Genomic DNA, 21,025 nt, shown 5'->3' on the forward strand with positions numbered 1-21,025 from the left:
ATAGTCTATTTTGCTTTTATTGTGACATTGTGACTTTAACAAATGTCCTCCACTCAATTCCAATACTAGAGGTCGAGGTAAGAGATCATGAGCTGTCCTCTCAATAATATTTTCATTACAGTTTTACTTTTGCACACAGAGTAATTGAATTTGGCCATTGAAATGACAATCAGCATGTGTCAATTCTGATTCTTGTATCAGAACATTTAAACCGTCTCTGAGCTTCTGAGGCCTGTGTAAATCCAGCATTTCGTGCTACACATGCTGCTTCTGATTCAGCTTCAACAAAGTGAATCTCTGACTATTGTTTGTGTGTGTGAGGTTTCATATGTCTGCGGGACGCCCCTGGCAATGTGCACTAGTAAAAGAGACGGTGAACTCTTGTTCATAACTCAATATTGCTCTGACCTTCCTCGAACAAACAAAAGCTGCCAGCGCAACAGACAGATTCAACAAACGTACATGGCACACTACACCCTGTAGAGCAGCAAAAGCTGCTGACTGTATGCAAACACACCACCGCATCCCTTTTCTCTTCCTTTTCCTCACGTCATCCGTTGTTTTTGTCTCTGTATACGTGATGCAATCTCGTTTCTTCCCACTATTTCTCTCTCTCTGTCTCTGTCTGTCTGACAGTAGCTCTTATTCTCCAGTAACACCTTTCATAAATGGCAGGGTGAAAGGTGCCCACCGAAGGTAATAGCACGCCTAATCAAATTTCCCCCACCGAGAAAAGAGCAGGAGAATGCAATAAAGGAAAAGAGGTGGGAGTCTGAGCAGATCGACCTGCCCCGTCGTCCATCCACACCAGGACCATGTCCCTCCATCAGTGATGAAGAGAATGAAAAAATGCAAGAGAATATTGAAGAAAGCAGAAACTGGATGACAGGTCTGGCATGGTGATGGAAACCGATCCAACACTGGAGTAATGAGAAAAAGAAGAGATGAGAGAGAAGTGAGAAAACACAACGGGAAAATGACAACGGAGGGAATTCACGAAAAATGAATTGTCTCTGCTGATAGCATCATTTACTTGGAAATGCTGCCTGTGTTGTTTTAGAGCATGGTTCACTAAAGGAAATTATTCAAACAGGATCACAATGCAGTTTGCACACCGTAAACCCCAATTTTGCAAGTTGAGCCGGAGTCTTAGGTTAAAGCATCAAATTTGATACATCAGGCCCAGGGGGTTAAGGTAATTTCCTGATCATAACATCTAAAGTACAAAAAAATATATTTTTTAAAGCATTTCTGTTAATTCAATTTCTGTTAATAAAGGAACCTTTTAATTTAGCATTGTGGGAATGCGGTTTCACAAAAATCTTAAAAAATGAAAATTATACATGATTTACTTACCCCCAAGCCATCATAGGTGTATATGACTTTCTTCTTTCAGACAAATTCAGTCGGAGTTATACTAAAAATTTCCTTGCTCTTTCAAGCTTTATAATAAAAAATGAATGGGTGTTGAGATTTTGAAGCCCAAAAAAGTGCATCCATCCATCATAAAAAGCTATAAACCGTAATCTCTAGCATTCGCTAACTGTCATATGTCATTTTTAATTTTTGGGTGAACTACAGTGGTATGCGAAAGTTTGGGAACCCCTTGTAGAATCTGTGAAAATGTGAATAATTTTAACAAAATAAGAAATATTATACAAAATGCATGTTATTGGTTATTTAGTACTGTCCTGAGTAAGATATTTGGGTAACACTTTACAATAAGGTTCATTAGTTAAACATTAGTTAATGTATTAACTAACATGAACTAACCATGAGCAATACATTTGTTACTGTATTTACTAATCTTTATTAACATTAGTTAACGGAAATACAATTATTCATTGTTTGTTCATGTTAGTTCACACTGCGTTAACTAATGTTAACAAAATTTTAATAATGGATTAGTAAATGTTGAAATTAACATTAACAAAGGTTAATAAATGCTGCATAAGTGCAGTTCATTATTAGTTCATGTTAACTAATGTGGTTAACTAATGTTAACTAAGGAACCTTATTGTAAAGTGCTACCGATATTTGACATAAAATATGTTTATATATAGTCCAGCAAAAACTATAAAAATAACCCTCTTCAATATGGGAACCCTTGATTCTTAAAGGAACACTCCACTTTTTTTGGAAATAGGCTCATTCTCCAACTCCCCCCGAGTTAATAAGTTGAGTTTTACCGTTTTGAAATCCATTCAGCTGTTCTCCTGTTCTGGTGATATAAATTTTAGCACAGCTTAGCACAGATCATTGAATCCTGTGAGACCAATATAGCATCGCGTTCAAAAATGACCAACGAGTTTCGGTATTTGTCTTATTCAAAACTTGACTCTTCTGTAGTTATATCGTGTAAGACCGGTGGAAAATGTAAAGCTGTGATTTTCTAGGCTGATAAGATTAGGAACTACACTCACATTCCGGTGTAATAGTCAAGGAATTTTGCTGTTGCAATATGGACGCAGCAGGCGCAGTAATATCACGCAGCACTACTGTGTGTGGTTACCTGGATGATCGACTGTTTTTTATTTATTTATTTATTTTTGTGATGGTTGTTTATAAGTCCCTTGTTTGTTCTGAACAGTTAAACTGAGCACTGTTCTTCTGAAAAATCCTCCAGGTCCTGCAGATCCGTCAGTTGTCCAACATCTTTTGCATATTTGAACTCTTTCCAGCAATGACTGTATGATTTTGAGATCCATTTTTTCATGCTGGGGACAATTGAGGGACTCAAACAACTCACACAAACACAACTACTACAAAGGCTCAAACATTCACTGATGCTCCAGAAAGATACACAATGCGTTAAGAGCCAGGTATGAAAACTTTTTGAATTTGAATATCAAGGTAAATTATACTTAATTTGTCTGCCAGGAAACATATCTTCTGTTGCTTCTGAAGGGCAGTACTAAATGAAAAAAAAAAAAAAGATAATTCAACAAAATAAGAAAAATCTTCATCCTGTTCAAAGTTTTCACCCCCGACTCCTAATGCGTCGTGTTTCCTTCTGGAGCATCAGTGAATGTTTGAACCTTTTTTTAATAGTAGTCCTCAGTGTGAAAAGATGGATTTCAAAATCATACAGTCACTGCTGGAAAGGGTTCAAATATGCAAAATATGCTGGAAAACTAAAGAATTTGCAGGACCTGGAGGACTTTTCTGAAGAACAGTGCTCAGTTTAACTGTTCAGAACAAACAAGGGACTCATAAACAACCATCACAAAAAAAACAAAAAAAAAGTCGTGATCATTTCAGCTTTTCAAATCAGCATATTATAATGGTTTCTGAATAAACGTGAAACTAAATACTGGAATAATGATGCTGAAAACTTCATTTTCACAATATTATTGTTCAAATAGGTGCATCAAATAAATATTTTAGGTTTTTATATGAATAAAATTATAGTAGCAAAAAATATTGCTATTGTGAAGATCAAAAAGATTTTAATGTGAGAGCAGACTATGAACATAAAAACACAAATATAAACGGCATTGTGGCTGGTTAATGAATGAGAAACAGGTGGAGCAACTGTTTAGAAAATTAGCCCCTGGATATCTATAAAATGTGATGGAATTTAACAGAGAATAAAAGAGTAGAAAAGAAACATAAGAAACAGACAGAGGGAATTGCTCAAGCAATGAGGGAAAGTGGAAAAAGGAGCCAGATGAAAGAAGGAAATGGATCATACACAGTAAGCTCAGTGGTGCTTCTTTTGTCTTTAAGAAGTGCCTGCGCCAGCTGGAGAGATTAGAGCTCTGGACGTCCCAATAGACCTAGATTAAAGCTAACATGCTTTATTTAGTCCTAAAGTCCTGGTCTTAGATCAATGCCAGACTGGATTAAGCAGAATTTGTCATGTGACATGACTAGGGAGTCCCTATTACAAAGGCAGCTGGGTAACTCAGTTAATAATCCATTCAATTTCACAATATCAAATTAAGAGATGGCAAATTTCTGTTTGCCTTTGATTTTTATTCTGTGCTGTTCTCTGAGGTCCACTTGTAATGTTATCAAGATTTTTTACATAAAATAAAACATAATTTAGCAGTAATAGGCTATTTATTTGTCCTGTTTTGATCCCCCCTTATTAAAACACACTGTTTAAATAGTTGTAGCGGATAGTTGAGTATGTTTGACAGCCTACATCCTTCACAGATGGACGCTGCTGTGATTTAGGTTAAAAACGCATAAATACTCTGGACATAGGCCTATTAAATGATCTGTAATAATAGACCAAGCAATAGTGACCTCGCATAGTTACTCACTCTTGTGTGGTTTGACATTACTGTCAGATTCAATATAGTCAGTACAGGATCGTCTTTTAGTTTTGATATTTCTACAAATCCTGCGTTGAATTGTGCCTTGGTTGTAAACGAATCCATGATAAAAGTGAACAAAGAACCAAATTCTTAGTGACTTGTTAAAAATAAACTTCATCCACTCTTTCCTAATGTTGGGATCTGAAGGAAGACAATGCAAAGACTGTTTCTTCACAACTTGGCCCTGAACAGATATATCTTGTTTTCTTTAGAGCCATCTTTATTGTTTGGTTTATGTGTAGACCTCCGTTCGCCTTTCATTATTTACACTACATGCGTAAACAAGAAAGTTTTGAGTTCTGCAACTGCTTGACTCCTTATATGTCAAAGGATCAAGGGAATTTTGCTTTCTTAGTTCTTGACCCCTTTAAGCACAATGTTTAACAGCCACTTGAAACCTTGAAAAGCAATTTCAATAAATTAGAATGTCATGGAAAAGTTATTTTTTTCAGTAATTCAACTTAAATTGTGAAACTCGCGTATTAAATTCAATGCACACAGACTAAAGTAGCTTAAGTCTGTGGTTCTTTTAATTGTGATGATTTGGCTCACATTTAACAAAAACCCACCAATTCACTATCTTAACAAATTAGAATATGGTGGCATGCCAATCAGCTAATCAACTCAAAAGACCTGCAAAGGTTTCCTGAGCCTTCAAAATGGTCTCTCAGTTTGGTTCACTAGGCTACACAATCATGGGGAAGACTGCTGATCTGACAGTTGTCCAAAAGACAATCATTGACACCCTTCACAAGGAGGGTAAGCCACAAACATTCACTGACAAAGAGGCTGGCTGTTCACAGAGTGCTGTATCTAAGCATGTTAACAGAAAGTTGAGTGGAAGGAAAAAGTGTGGAAGAAAAAGTTGCACAACCAACCGAGAGAACCGCAGCCTTGAGAGGCTTGTCAAGCAAAATCGATTCAAGAATTTGGGTGAACTTCACAAGGAATGGACTGAGCCTGGGGTCAAGGCATCAAGAGTCACCACACACAGATGTGCCAAGAAATTTGGCTACAGTTGTCGTATTCCTCTTGTTAAGCCACTCCTGAACCACAGACAACATCAGAGACGTCTTACCTGGGCTAAGGAGAAGAAGAAATGGAACGTTGCCCAGTGGTCCAAAGTCCTCTTTTCAGATGAGAGCAAGTTTTGTATTTCAAGGTCCTAGAGTCAAGAGGAAGGGTGGAGAAGCTCATTGCCTGATCACCTCCATGCCACGCTGAATTGAGGCAGTAATTAAAGCAAAAGGAGCCCCTACCAAGTGTTGAGTTCATAAACATCAAATTAACATACTTTCCAGAAGGCCAACAATGTTGCAAAAAATGTTTTTTTATAGGTCTTATGAAATATTCTAATTTGTTAAGATAGTGAATTGGTGGGTATTTGTTAAATGTGAGCCAAATCAAGTTAAAAGAACCAAAGACTTAAACTACTTTAGTCTGTGTGCATTGCATTTATTTAATACACAAGTTTGACAATCTGAGTTGAACTGAGCTGAAATAAATGAACTTTTCCATGACATTCTAATTTATTGAGATGCACCTGTAATTTTTACATGAACTGCTACTACATGAACACTACATAGACTTTTTAAAATGAATAATCTTACATTAACAAACTAATGTTGTTGTCATTTACTCACCCCAAACCCAAATTACTTCTTTTCTAGAGCACAAAATTTGCAGAGAATATCTCGCCATATCTCGCTATTTTCCATATAATAAAAGTGTATGATGACTGGGACTGTCAAGCTCCAAAATAAACAAAGGAAGCATTGAAAAAATAAAAGTAAAAGTAGTCCAGAATTTTTAAGTCTACAAAAGCTCAGCCAGCATATTCTTCTAAAATGTAACTTTTGCACATGGAAGAAAAAGGTCATACAGGTGAGAAAGAACATGCTCCCGAATAAATGAGCATGATCTACAATATCACATTTTACATGGTGAAAACCAAAATTATTAGACAATGTATTATAATAATTAAGCTTTAATAAGCTGAATAATAGGGTACTGAGTTTGTGTAGTAAAGTTTAACCATATACTTAAATTCAAGCTTTTTTAAACAGCTTAAAAGTTGGAGAAGTTGAAGACGACAAAGTACTGCTTTGAAATCTATTTATATCACTATCACTGTTGTGTTTTAACATGTAGACACAGTTCAGCTCAGTTCAAGCAGCAGGAGTTCAACATTACTTCATTTTTTCCCCCCACAAATTTAAACTTATAAGATGGGCATTATTACAGCTTCCCAAACCTATAAAACACATCGGTAATGGGTCATTAATGTTTTAGCACTTTAGTACGCTGTTGTTTATACCACAGCTTAGTAGCCTGAGTACTTAAGTTTACAGGGGTATTCAAAACTGAACCTAAAGCCCACAAATTCAAAGATGAAAAGGAACCCAGACTAATATTTATATATACACAGTATACATGGACTCAAAACATATAATAAAAATACACATTAAAATAAAAAACACACGCAACAAGATTTTCAGTTCTCTTTTTGTAAAATATTATTACATTTTAAAATACATTTATTTCTGTAATGCAAAGCTGAATTTTTAGCAGCTATTCCTCCATTCCTTTCTTACTATTATCAAATACAATTGTACTGCTTCATATTAATTTTTTCAGGATGAACAGTAAGATCAAAAGAACATTTATCTGATATAAAATTCTTTTGGAGAATTATAAATGTTCTTACTGTCACTTTTGATTAATCTGATGTCTTCAAAGCATGTAAATATTCATTTCTTTAAAAACTCACTGACCCCAAAGTTTTTAACAGTATTTATGCATGTATAATTTGCTGAATAATGAAAAAAAAAAAAAAAAAAAAACACTAAAACAAAGAAGAGAAAATCATCTTTTAGTATGTTTATATTCTGCTTTAGAGAAAAAAATAAAAGAGAGAGAAAAATAAATTAAATTTCTGATATAGAGAAGGTGCATACTGCTATGCAAAAGGCCTGTTTACTAAGGCGTTTCATTTCTGTGGTGCCACACTGAGCTTCATGATAACACTGGGCTTAATCTTTCAAGTTTACAGACTTCCACCCAACTGCATTTAATGCGGAAAATTACACCTGTCAGTGCAGAGCCCAGTTCATTAACGCTATTTCCAGATCTGTGGAGAAATGCGATTAAGAGTATGATGACACACAAAGACTGCAAATCCACACTTAATTACGAACAGCGTGTTATTTTCTTCTGCATCCATCAACACGGTTCCCTATTTTCCAGATTAATTTGAACATGCAAATAAGATTCAGAAATGGACAAAACAACTTTCGGACGAAGACCCCCTTGGGTCAGTGATTCAGTATTCTAATAGGAAGGCAAAAGTGAGATGCACTGTTAACTATTTCTAATCAGGAAAAATTAATATGCACAAGCTGTGTTCAGTTTAAATAGAAATTGATCCTAACTTCCTCAAATGGGATGTGTAAAGCTGAAGAGTTTTATAATAGTTTCTCCTATTCCTATTGGAGAAACCTGTTCGACAACAGTCATTATTTTTGCGTTTCCTCTTGGTGACACAAGTGGAATAGAAATTTCGAAAGCACTTTGGCTTCACGTATCCACCGCATACATCTCTCTGACAGCTTCAAAGTAAAGTCTACTCCAAAGCACACTCCTAAGTCCATCACATGGTATTAAAATCCTTCCTTTAATATCTCTGTTGATGTCCAGTTATCCTAATCCCAATATTACTATTTGATGAGTTGAAGAAAATCTTTCTTTAAACATATTAAACATGTATAGTGGCCCCAGAAGGAAATTTGACAGTTTGAAATTTGAAAACTTAAATCAAACTTAAAGACGTAAAACATCAAACATGCAAAACATCAAAACCAAAGGCCTCTGCAAACAAATGCTGAAAGAGTTTTTTTTAGAAACTAACTTCACTTTTCGGTGAAACCCCAAGGTCGTTTTAGAAGATGTGTGAAGTCAGTTATAATAAAGGCCACTTGCTTTGATATTTCTGTTTTGATAGTCCGTAATGCAAAGATCATCCGCGTTTCTGGACTATCAGACACTTATGTCCCAGGGGTTGATTTTTAATAAAACTAAAAAAGTTAACCTTTTTTATAATCACGCTGAAACTTCTTATTGTTTCACCCTTATCCTAGAGCATGACTTTCAATCTAAAACTAAGAAAATTCTCCACAAAGAATGAATTATTAACAACGATGATTGAACAAACAGTGAACTAAACAAAAACCACGTCAATATTTATTGTGCAAAAATGCATTTTTCCAAAACTGTAGCTGCCCTTCAAAAAATATGTGTACTTGTTTACCAATGAAACAACAGAGTCAGCAAAGAGCTTGAGACAAAACCAATTAAATAAACTAGTGAGAGTGTGAAAAGTGTATTTTAAGACTTTTAAGACTTTTTATACTTTCTTTTGTCTTCCAGATTGTTTAAAGGTCTACAGGACCAAAATCGCCCATAGTTGAAGAAACACATAAATTTTTAAGCATGGCTTAAGTGGCCTAATTCTTTTTGGGAGATATTACAACATCACAAAGGTCTTGCTCTGTCTGCAGTGAGAGAATAAAAACATCTCTAATGAGCGGCCTCATTTTGTCCAAACTTTGAGTGAGGACCTTATTAGATTACACAGACCACATGTTCATATTAATGGACAAACCTGAGACCAACAACAGTATCCGAAGCACTTAAATTCTTTATAGACCGCTGCATAAAACTACCAACGGTAAAAACAACCTGGACAAACTTCAGTTCAAACTGACGACAGGCTAGTTTATGGTAACTGACCTCTGTCCATAGCTGGACTCCTTACGACGACAATGCAGAGTCACAACCCTGTGACCTTCTGTTCTGACATCTTGACTAACCATCCAAAGCGTGGGGTTACTGGGTCGGGCACCAAGGAATGCCACTCCATCTTTTAACTTCACCCTGGAGTGTTGAGAAAGACAAAAGAGAGACAAACATCAATGCACTAGAGTAAATACATCACATAAATGCATATCATTCAAGTAGTAAGCAGTTTTGACATTACTGAGCATTTACAATGTAAGCCAATACAAAAAACTCCCAGTTAAATCATCTGCGCTTTCCATTTCCAAAGCATTCACTTATGCCCACAGATTAACATAATAACACACTACTTGAATGTCAACTGTATGGACCACTTTCTGCAGGACCTATCGCTCTCCACTATCTATTTTTGCATTATACTAAATGAGAGATTTATATGGAGCTGATTGAGTCCTGCAACTGTTGAAGAGCTTTAGTCTCTCTGTGTCTCTCCTCTATGGCCTACACTTGACCCACTGGAGAACAATCCACATTTGTATGGAGCATTTAAACCAGATACCTGATTATAACTATTATAAGCTTTCATTTTTGCCAGCTCAAGAGCTCTCAAAGTTAAGTAGAGCCTGTAGCAGATTTTGTACCCAACACTTGAGTTGTGGATAATTTACTCAGATCTATAAAGAGCCTGTTTTAAGCACTACAATGAGAGATTTGAAAGATATTTATGGCTAAAGATTCAGCTTTCACATCAGACAGTGACATCCCAAACAAATTAAAAATATCTAAAGTTCTAAAGGGTGTTTTACATATGACACGATTAATAAAGAAATGTGTACAGCCATTTTTAATGATGCCCGCTACTGTTTATGCTCTGAATTACAACAAAACGAAACAAAAAATAACAAAACAAAATGAGATTTATTGAATCACAGTTAACCTCTCCTTTAGGGTTTTTTTAAGTTCACTTCCAGAACAAAGATTTGCAGATAATTTACTCACCCCCAAATTCAAAATAACAGCATTTATTGGAAATACAAATCTTTTGTAACAGTCTAAATCTTTTTTTTTATTGCATTTATTTGATCCAAAGTACAGTTAACCATTCTAATTTTCTGATTTGCTTCTCAAAAAACATGTAGTATTATTATTATTATTATTATTATTATTATTATTATTATTATTATTATTATTATTATCATTATCATTATTATTATTATTATTATTATTATTATTATTATTATTATTATGTTAAAAACAGCTGAATACATTTTTTTCAGTTTTTTTTTTGATGAATACAAAGTTAATTTAGTTAATTTAGTTAATTTATCTTAATAATAAATCTTTTGTAACAAATGTCTTTATCATTACTTTTGATCAAGTTTTTGAAAGGTATTAATTCTAAAAGGTATAATGTTACAAAATATTTTATCTCAGATAAATGTTGATCTTTGATCTTTCGATTCATCAAAGAATCCTGAAAAAAAAATACTTAACTGTTTTAAATATTGATGATGCTGCTGCTGCTGCTGATGATAATAATAATAATAATAATAATAATAATAATAATAATAATAATAGTTTCTTGAACTTAAATGATTCTGAAAATGTAGCTTTGATCACAGGAATAAATTACATTTTAAAATATATTAAAATAGAAAGCAGTTATTTTAAATAGTAAAAATATTACTGCTTTTGCTGTATTTTGGATCAAATAAATGCAAATTTGGTGAGCAGAAGAGGCTTCTTTAAAAAAAACATTAAAATCTTACTGATCAAAACCTTTTGACTGGTATTGTATTTTAAAAAAAATATTTATTCTAAGTTCAAAATAACAGCATTTATTGGAAATAGAAATCTTTTGTAACAGTCTAATTCTTTTTTTTTTTTTTTTCATGCTAGTGCATGCCATCTCTTTTCCCTGTGAAAATAATGTAGGAACTCATGGTTAACATGTACTTTGTACAACGGCCTTAAGAATCTCTACAGAGACTAGTAGGAACCAATAATCCAATGCTGTACTCACAGAAAAAAAACACACACACAAAAGGAATAATAGTCTAACTGAAAGAGCTACTGGGGAGAAAGGCGGAGAATTTAGGCCAATTCACCCAGACACACTAGCGTATCATCGGTAATGAAAAAGCGATGTGGATGTGAGCTTGAATAGATTCCATTCTCCCCGCGCTCTGAACCGCTCAAGGCCTGCAGAGGTAGAGAGCAACAGAGGTACGGGCCGGCCACAAGCCGGTAATAGGATGACAAATGGCCGGCAAACAGCCAATCAAAAGACTCGGTTGGGGGTGGGACCGCATTAGCATGTGACGGGGGCCATAATTGACCCAGGGGAGATAACAGATGGAGAGGCACCCGAAATGAGAGAGGTCTAGCTTGGCCACACATCCCTCATTACAAGCCTCCTCTGATCCTTGCAGACTGGCCCTATGATTCATAATTGGTTTCACCATTGGACGTCAATGCGCGTTTGTTCGAGCACACGGTGCTTCATTAAATTTGTTAAAGCTGGTCTGTGAACAGATGTGGTCAGATGGAGAGTAATGAGCTGAGTGATGGCAGAGCAGGTCTGAGAACAGGACACATCAACAAATATGAGCGTCTTGCTATAGTTTGCTTACGTTCTTTACTCTCCAGTCTCGAAAGACTGGGGCAAAGGACAACTGCCCCTAAATCGGCAGTTGGTCTCTGACCAGCATGGTTAAATTTTAAAGGGTGGCAGATTGTGGTGTCACAGTAGATCAACTCATTACAAGAGTAACATATTCTCAGCAGAAGCATAATACCCCTGTGGCTGAACCCGAGTCTGCAGCTGATGCTTTTTGCATACTCTATGACTCCATTAAAAACTGTCTGCAGCTCACTTATTATCGTGATACAACAACAGACACATAAAGCACTCAGAAACTGTCAAAGTCACCCATCACAAACAAACTAGTTAGTTTTCCAAAGCTTGATGCATGCAGACAGACTGCAAAGGACTATTTTCACATTTTCAGGTTGCTTAGCCAAAAGAGCTTAATGTGCCTTACCTTTCCTAACAAAAACAAACTTTTTGACTGTAAAGTTGAATGTGAAATGAGAGAAAAACTAAAACCCACAAGATTTCAAACATTAAACATCACCAACCAGTAATGTCTAATTTGCCAACTGACTGAAATTTACTGCCATTTAATGGATTCGAAAAACTACATTAAAGAAAGCAAATATAATGATTAAAAGTGCATGAAATGACAAATAGTTTTAGTTAACTATAATTAATAACCCTGGGGCTCACATACCTCTCATTCGACACAAATCCATATGTTTCCATATTCACAATGTAACATTTGGTTGCTAAACTATTTGTTCAGTTTTAATGTAATAGTTTGTACTTCACTGTGTCCTGATAATAATAATAAATAACCATTTTTGGGGTGTGTCTAAAAAAAGTGTTTTGTTGTGTATCACCACCGAACAGACAGCACAAACTAATCTCACAAGTGTGCTGCTGATCAATTAAAATACTTCAATAACGTACGCATACAAAAATAGTTAAAACATTAGCTAAGCACTACAACAACATGACAGTCACAAAGCAGTCTGAAGTGAAATGATTTGCACAGACATAAAAGTATTTAGGTAGTTTTTGATTACCTTAAAGAGCAGGTTATATGGGTTGTTAAAATCTTTCTTTTTTTTACGACACCACAGCAATACAATTCAAACCTTTTATTGTGTGCTCGTCATTTTACAGAGGACTGCTTCTTTAATCTTGGCTTTCATCTTCTTTGGCTTCTAATCATCTCCAAACCACAACCTGTAAGTACAACTGATATGTTATATGTACATTTTATATATATTTAGTTTACATACTGTCACGGGGAATAACAGGAGGTCTGGGTCCAAAATGCAGGTAAGTGTTTTAATCATAAAACAATAAACAAAACACAAACAAAGGCCAACACGGCACAAACTAATAACGAAAACACAAAATAACACAACCAAGAACAAGATCAAAAAGGCCAGGATATCAGAAACACAAAATTCACCAAACAAGACACGAGACAATGCAGACATAAATGCGGAGTGAGTAGTGAGATCTCTTATAGTCCAGATAGTGATTGTGAACAGGTGTGCATGTAATCAGTGCAAATGACAAGACAAACGTGAACGATTAAGGGAGTGCAGTGCAGGAAAGCGACCTCAGGTGGCTGAGGGAAACCCCACAGCCCCAATCATGACAGTACCCCCTCCCTACGGAACGGCTTCCAGACGTTCCCAAAGTCTGGAGGGAGGAGGTACGGAGGAAGGCAAGTCAGGGGGAGGGATGGCGGGCCAGGGCCGTGCAGCGCAGTCCCCGCCGCGCCAGCAACAGATATCGCAGCCGTCTCCGCGCTAGGAACAGAGCGCGCGGCCGTCTCCGCGCCAGGAACAGAGCGCTCGGCCGCCTCAGTGCCAGGAACAGGACGCACAGCCGCCTCAGCGCCAAGAACAGGACGAGCAGCCGCCTCAGTGCCAGGAACAGGACGTGCAGCCGCCTCAGCGTCAGGGACAGGACGCGCAGCCGCCTCAGCGTCAAGGACAGGACGCGCAGCCGCCTCAGCGTCAGGGACAGGACGCGCAGCCGCCTCAGCGTCAGGGACAGGACGCGCAGCCGCCTCAGCGTCAGGGACAGGACGCGCAGCCGCCTCCGTGTCAGGAACAGAGCGCGCAACCACCTTCGTGTCAGGAACAGAGCGCAGCCGCCTCCGTGTCCGGAACAGAGCGCTCAGCCGCCTCCGTGTCAGGAACAGAGCGCGCAGCCCCCTTCGTGTCAGGAACAGAGCGCGCAGCCCCCTTCGTGTCAGGAACAGAGCGCTCAGCCGCCTCCGTGTCAGGAACAGAGCACCCAGCCGCCTCCGTGTCAGGAACAGAGCGCTCAGCCGCCTCCGTGTCAGGAACAGAGCGCGCAGCCCCCTTCGTGTCAGGAACAGAGATGGCGGTTGTCGCCACCTCCCCGCGAAAGAGCGTCTCCACCCCCTCCGCAAAGCAGGGGCGCTTCCGCGCAGCCTCAGCACTGCGGATGTCCATCGCCGCCAAGCAGGCGTAGATGAACTCAAATCTCTTGGCCGACGCCGCCTCAAACGACATCCCCGCCGTGTCGGGAACAGAGCTGGTGGTCACTGCCCCCAGGCAGGTGGACGCCGCCTCCTCAAAAAAAAATCTCCCCGCTGGACCCATCAGTGATGTCTGCATTCTGTCACGGGGAATAACAGGAGGTCTGGGTCCAAAATGCAGGTAAGTGTTTTAATCATAAAACAATAAACAAAACACAAACAAAGGCCAACACGGCACAAAACTAATAACGAAAACACAAAATAACACAACCAAGAACAAGATCAAAAAGGCCAGGATATCAGAAACACAAAATTCACCAAACAAGACACGAGACAATGCAGACATAAATGCGGAGTGAGTAGTGAGATCTCTTATAGTCCAGATAGTGATTGTGAACAGGTGTGCGTGTAATCAGTGCAAATGACAAGACAAACATGAACGATTAAGGGAGTGCAGTGCAGGAAAGCGACCTCAGGTGGCTGAGGGAAACCCCACAGCCCCAATCATGACACATACTGTATTATTTTATCAGTTAGTCACGTTCGCACTCGGCTAACATATCCACCATTATTGTTTACAGTTACAAAGTGTTTACAGTTTAGCAACTTTAGCTGTGGGTGTGATTTGCTTCAACAAGTGTTAAAATGGTTTTATGACATTATTTTAAGAACGATTGGAGCACTATATTATTGTTTTATATAAAGGTGCATGTTCAGGGTTGCCAGGTTTCGAGGGATGTCCAATGTTAAAAATTGTATTCTGGGGTGTAAAATACACACTTTTTGCTGGGGTTCCCTTGGTAAATTCGCTCTATTCCCATGCTCTAAATATGACGTTATTGTGATCGCTTCAACCTATGGCATCAAAAACAACCACGGACCTGGCAACACAGATGGTAGCGCTCGCTAACTTGGTTAAGTACTCCTCTCTGTGCCAATCACAACAGGCTTAGCCAGCTGACCAATCAGAGCAGAGTAGGCTTATGGAAGTCATTATGCTTAAAACTGATTTGACTGAACAGAATCATAGAATCACTGACAAATGACTATATGTATAAATGTATATTTGGAGAAAATTACAATGTAGATGCATTTAGAACTGTTGTAGGCGATTCCAACACAATATGGTTTTAAAAAACCATATGACCTACTCGTTAAAAAATAAAACTAATCCACTGCGTCCTCAGTGGCTCAGATTTTGGGAGGAAATGAAGACTCTTATTTTCAGATTTACATCCAAACACAGAACACCAGGATTGCATGGAGAAAATGGAGGACCACGTACAGTTAAAGACAATTTGCTGAGGGTGGAACTATGCACTATATCAATGCAGGACTGTCAGTCACCAGCTGTGGGTGGAGCCTAAACAATGTGATGTCACACTGCTTTGAGAATCAAAACCGCATGCCTAATGAGATTAAAAAATAAGGAGTGGGTGGACTTTTATCATTGTAGAGTGGTTGTATTCACTCACTGCCAACACACATTTATGTCCAAACACCATGTAAAAGTTGATTTTGCATAATAGGTGCCCTTTAATTACATTATATAAGTTGCAGCTTGTCCCAGATGATACTTAAGTGGGTCAAAAAAGCACTCTTAAGTTCAACTAATCGCACACATTAAACATAAATTTAACCTTATAATAAATGTGTTTATTTAATTACAAATAACATGCATATTTTACAGATTTTAGGCCTCTTAAAATTGTCAGACGGACATTCTTTACAACTTGGCTGCACAACTGCAGACACCATGAGCAAAGATGGCATATTACAAATCACAAACTTCCAAACTCTTGCCATTGAGATGAATGTAAATACTAACAGTTTTCTGCAAGTATTATAGATCTCCTTTGCTTTTTCCAGTAAGCCCCTGTTGAATGCTAAAAACTAAACCAAGCAAAAGCCAAAAAAATCATGTTTTTCCACAGTGTATTTTGGCAGAACATATTTTTAATAAATCTCAAAATATTTGCAACTGAAGATAGCTAAGAGACTGAAGTTCACTGAAAAAGATTTTCAACTTTTGGGGCCAGATTTACTAATAGTTTGTACCAGTGTTCATATAGTACTGTCAGGATTTACCCCCCCCCCCCCCCCCCCCCAAAAAAAAAAAAAAAAAAAAAGAATGTCTTAGCAGTAATCTTGGTAGATTGTGCTGGTCATTATGGAAATGAGATGTTGTTTTTAAATTTACACTGTCAGTAAATCACCCGCATAAATTTCCATGCCCATCTGCACTGTTTTGGAATTTGGCCTGTTTAGTAAATCTGGCCTTTTAATTATTTTCACTCAGATATTGCTGTTAAATTTCACAGATAATTACAAAGAAAGTGCAATGAACACATTGTGAAATGTGAAACTGTGAAGTAAAATTACTTGCAAAATATACTCCAATAATCACTTTTACAGTGCCGGTACTGCCAAAAGCTTGCTGAATATTTTCCCATTCCTTCAAAAGCACCTGCAGACAGATTTTAGAGGTATTTAAGGAGTGTATGAAGCTTTGATGGCCAGCTTGTTTTGTTACAGAAGACTGCACTTATGTCACAAACACAAATAGTGCAGAAGCAGTGAAATACTGTTTCTGCACGACCGCATAGCTCTTCAAATGTAAATTCCCCTGAAGCAAAAAAATAAAGTTGGGAATAAAAAACAAAGAATAAAAGAAGTCACAAAAACAAAGAGAGGCTATGTGTCTATAAATATACTGTGTAAATAAATCTAAATAAGTTCAGGTAAAACAACATAAATTGAAAATATGCAAAGTAATAAGTTACTCAATATATAACAGCCAGGCCTACTCTATGCAACAAAGTACAGTAGTGTGAGGAGGCAGAGTTGTTAAAAGCCCTTTACAAATATAAAATCTGTGTTATGTGGTGCTTTCACTCACCCTGGCTGTTTTAAGATTTGATTATGAACAGGCAGTTCAATTCAAAAAGAAAGATCTGTATCCTTTCATATCGAAACAGTAAATACCCTGAGAAAGGTTGAAGAGCCCATTAGAGGTCCCTGTTCTGACACATGCAGAGTGAAATGGCCATTCAAAGAGAGCGAATCGCTGCTGTTAGTACATACCGCTGAAACATCTGATCCCTGGGAGATGTTTGTGTTTCTCAGTGTGAACAAAACTAAATGGAAAGCAACAGCACCCCTCATGAAGCTTGCTTTCTTTCACAGAATTATTAATGTTTCACTCTCTCTCTCTCTGGTGGATTCCTCCATACATAATGATGAGATAAGTGAGATGGGAAGTTGCTCCCCAGGTAGCAGTATGAGAAAATAAAAACACCAGCATAAAATTCAATAAGTCTTGTGTCTGAGTGCTCCTGGGAGTCCCTCTCTAGCAGTCCCCTGCCTGTGTGTTAGTGACTCACGCTACACTCATGTTCACGCTCTTCTCGTCTGTGATCAATTTAGCTGCAAAACACAGAAGTACAGTCAGTGAAGATTGTAAAAGGCCACATCAAGAGAAACGTCTAGGTAACGAAGGTAACCCTCGTTCCCTGAAGGAGGGAACGGAGACGTTACATTGGGATCTCGCTTGAGAGACCGATCATCTCTGAGCCTTATTAAAAAAGGCCAATTGAAAATTGGCGAGTGCACCACTCAAACAAGTTTTTGCTGAAGAGCCGATCAAGCCGGCGTCAGCGCGACGCCAGGGCGTGGCAGGGGAATGTAACGTCTCCGTTCCCTCCTTCAGGGAACGAGGGTTACCTTCGTAACCTAGACGTTCCCCTATCAGTTGAATCACTTCGACGTTACATTGGGAACTGACCCATGGAACAGGCCACGACCCTGGCACCGCGTTACGCACAACTTCACGTGCTGACAAGTATACGTGCCGGCAGGCGAAGTGTAACGTAACCTTCCCAACGCCCTGAGGCCCAATAAGGGGGCCTTTCCAGGGATGCCAGTTGTACTGAAGCATGGGTTGGGGGGGCGGAGCACATGAAATTTTTACATGTGGAATTGAGAATAATTCAATGTATCCATAAAGGTTTTCAGGGATACACGAGGGAAACAGCGGAATCTTCCGCTGGAATAATGAAAAGTATAGCCACAACCTGCGGGGCGAAGGAGACCCAGGCAGGATCACAGTGCAGGACTACTCCGCGCCTAGCCCTGACTGCGGGGCAGGAGGACCCAGGGTTCGCCGGAGGGAACATTCTGGGAAATAGCGCACGGATCCACGTGGGAATGGCGCAGCAAACCGACACCAGCCGGTCTCCCGCTCACCTGTGAGTCCTTATGTTAGGACACGGGAGAACGGCCTCTACGCAAGGTTGTAGAACCTAGCGAAGGTATTAGGTGTCGCCCAGCTCGCAGCTCTCAGACATCTGCTAGTGAGGTGCCATGAGCCAAGAATCATGGCTGTCCCTGAGTATAACAGGGAGATGGCATCTACCACCCAATGAGCCAACCTCAGTTTGGGGACAGCATTCCCTTTCTGCTGAACCCCGAAGCAGAAAAGCTGCTCGGTGCGCCTGAAGTGCCGAGTGATTCTATTTTCACACATTTATGGACACAACAACGCAAGGCTGGGTCTGCCTCCTCCAGGGCAGAGCTTGCAGGTTCACCACCTGATCGCGGAAAGGCGTGGTGGGAACCTTGGGCACAATAACCGGGCCAGGGTCTCAGGGTAATGTGAGAATCGCCGGGCCCGAATTTCTAGACATGCTTCGCTGACAGAGAAAGCTTGTAGGTCTCCTACCCTCTTGATGAAAGCCGGGACAGTCAGGAGCGCTGTCTAAATGACAGGAATTCTAGCTCGACTGAGGCCAGTGGCTCAATTGGAGCGTCCCGCGGCCCTGAAGGTGACGGGGAGGTCCCAAGAGGGTATGAGGTGCGGTCTGGGCACCTCTGCGAAACCTCACGACCAGTGGATGCTTACCTACTTTGCTCCATCTACTGCATGTGATATGCGGCGAACGCAGCGGCATATATTCGGAGAGTCGAGGGGACAGCCTGCGCTCCAACTCTCCTGCAGGAAAGGAAGCACTACTGCAATTGTGTATCTCTGTGGGTCCTCTCAGCGAGAGGAATGCCAGCAAATAGACCTCATCTCAGTGCGTAAGCCTGCCTGGTCAAGGGAGCTCGGTACTGAGAGATAGTTTCTATCACGGCCTGTAGAAGGCCGGAGATGTGTATGGTGTCACTTATCCGTGCCCTTACAGGGAGGGACTGCCGTGAGGGACGGTTACTAAGACCTAAGCCCGGGTGGGCCACTCTTGTAGCGCAACCAACAGACTTACTCCTCATCCTCCCTGGACTTGCACAGTGTCTGTGCAAGGAGGCTCGCTGGGGAAGGGCGTACTTGGGCCCCGGAGGTCAGCTGTGTGCCAGTGTTACTCTGAAAAGAGGCAGCTGGCAATGGAAGGAATCGGAAGGGCGAGCGGATGTGGCTGGGCCTTGCCGATATAGCTTCAAACTAGCTGCGTCACAGGGTGGAGTCGCCATCCTGCAGGTGAGTGGACTGCCGTGGGAGCCGACAGGCTGCACCGTTGAGTTTCCCTGCTTCAGTGAATGGCAAGCGGCAAGATCTGCCACGCTAGACTCCGTGGGAGCAGTTGGAGACGAGCTGTAAGCATCTGTCGTACAAAAGCCACGGGCTGACTAGTCGGCAATACTGCGGGAAAACGCCAGTCCGGAGTGAGCCGAGATGCCATGCCCATCATGAGACTCGATCGTGCTGAAGCGGTCTCACATGGAACAAGCTTAGCGGCAAGCGGCTAGAGCTGTCACGTGCCCCAGGAGCCTCAAATTTTGAGAGGACCGCTGATTGTGCCTGATAAACTCAGGGACTACAGCACTGACTGCGCGCTCTTGGTAGTAAGGCGGGCCGTCTTGTGGACCGAGTCAGGCTCCCGACCGAGGAAAAGGATTTTCCCTCGGTTGGCCTGAAGGACCAGATGGCAGGGGTGCCGAAGCACCAGGTCCCTGTATTCGCACAACGGAACTCACGAGTGGGCTGGAAAGCACCAGTCGAAGAGCCGGTTGAAGACGCGAATTCCTGTCTGCCGAAGAGGGGACAGGGGAGCTCCCGTGGCCTAAAGAAGGCAGGGAGGAGGGGGGACTGGCCAAATGGAAGCACCTCGCGCTGAAGCGCTCGAACCCCGGAGCAGACCGCAGAAGGGGTGTGCGTCGGGAGCAAACGGGTGCCCTTCAGGCAGATGGCTGCAACCCAGCCCTGGAGACGGAAACATACTTGTATGTGCTTCGTCGTGAGCATGTGTGCCGACAGCCTGAGAAGGGACCGGAACAGAGCTCCATCCAGGGCGGATGTTAACCCACCACTCTAACTGGACACGTGAAGTCGGGACTGTAAGACCCTGACCTCGTCCCGGCTGGAGGGACAGGCTGGATCGCGTCCTTCGCCAGTAGGAACGCGACCTCTGCAGGCAGAACAGAGGCACGCCTGCCCGAATAAGAATGTAAGGGGTACCTCTGAGTCTGGGCGGACGCCTGGTACCGGGCCGTACCGTCCGTATCAACCAGCGTAGTGGTATCAAGGGAGCGTTGACCGACGTGACCGTGGTGGGGCAGCCTAGGGGAAGACAGGGAGGGAGACAAAACCCAGAAGAATGAACGTCCTGGAGAAGTGTCTAACTGCACTAAGCAGTGCTTACCTTCTTCCCTGGTTCCCGTGCTGGCGAAGACCGGCCGCGAGTCTGGTTCCGAGGAGTGTAAGTGCTGCTCAGGAAGGAAACTCGAGGCCGAAGGCCAGAGGTGAGAAATTTTGCTCTTTTTGCGAAAATGTGGGTACCGTCGACCGATGGGCCGACGGCAGCATTGAAGTACACAGTGGCC

General features: G+C 40.6%; 1 protein-coding gene across 1 annotated transcript in view; it reads right to left on the minus strand.

Moving 5' to 3' along the window:
* The window catches only part of LOC141287167 (transmembrane protein 132C), a 350,138-nt gene that overhangs the window by 145,025 nt on the left and 184,088 nt on the right, over positions 1 to 21,025 (minus strand). The window contains exon 3 of the mRNA XM_073819302.1: positions 9,114 to 9,257. Within this exon, the coding sequence (XP_073675403.1) occupies positions 9,114 to 9,257 (144 nt within the window). The remainder of the gene's footprint in view (positions 1 to 9,113; positions 9,258 to 21,025) is intronic.

Source organism: Garra rufa, chromosome 15 (genome assembly GCF_049309525.1).
Source record: "Garra rufa chromosome 15, GarRuf1.0, whole genome shotgun sequence".
NCBI lineage: Eukaryota > Metazoa > Chordata > Actinopteri > Cypriniformes > Cyprinidae > Garra > Garra rufa.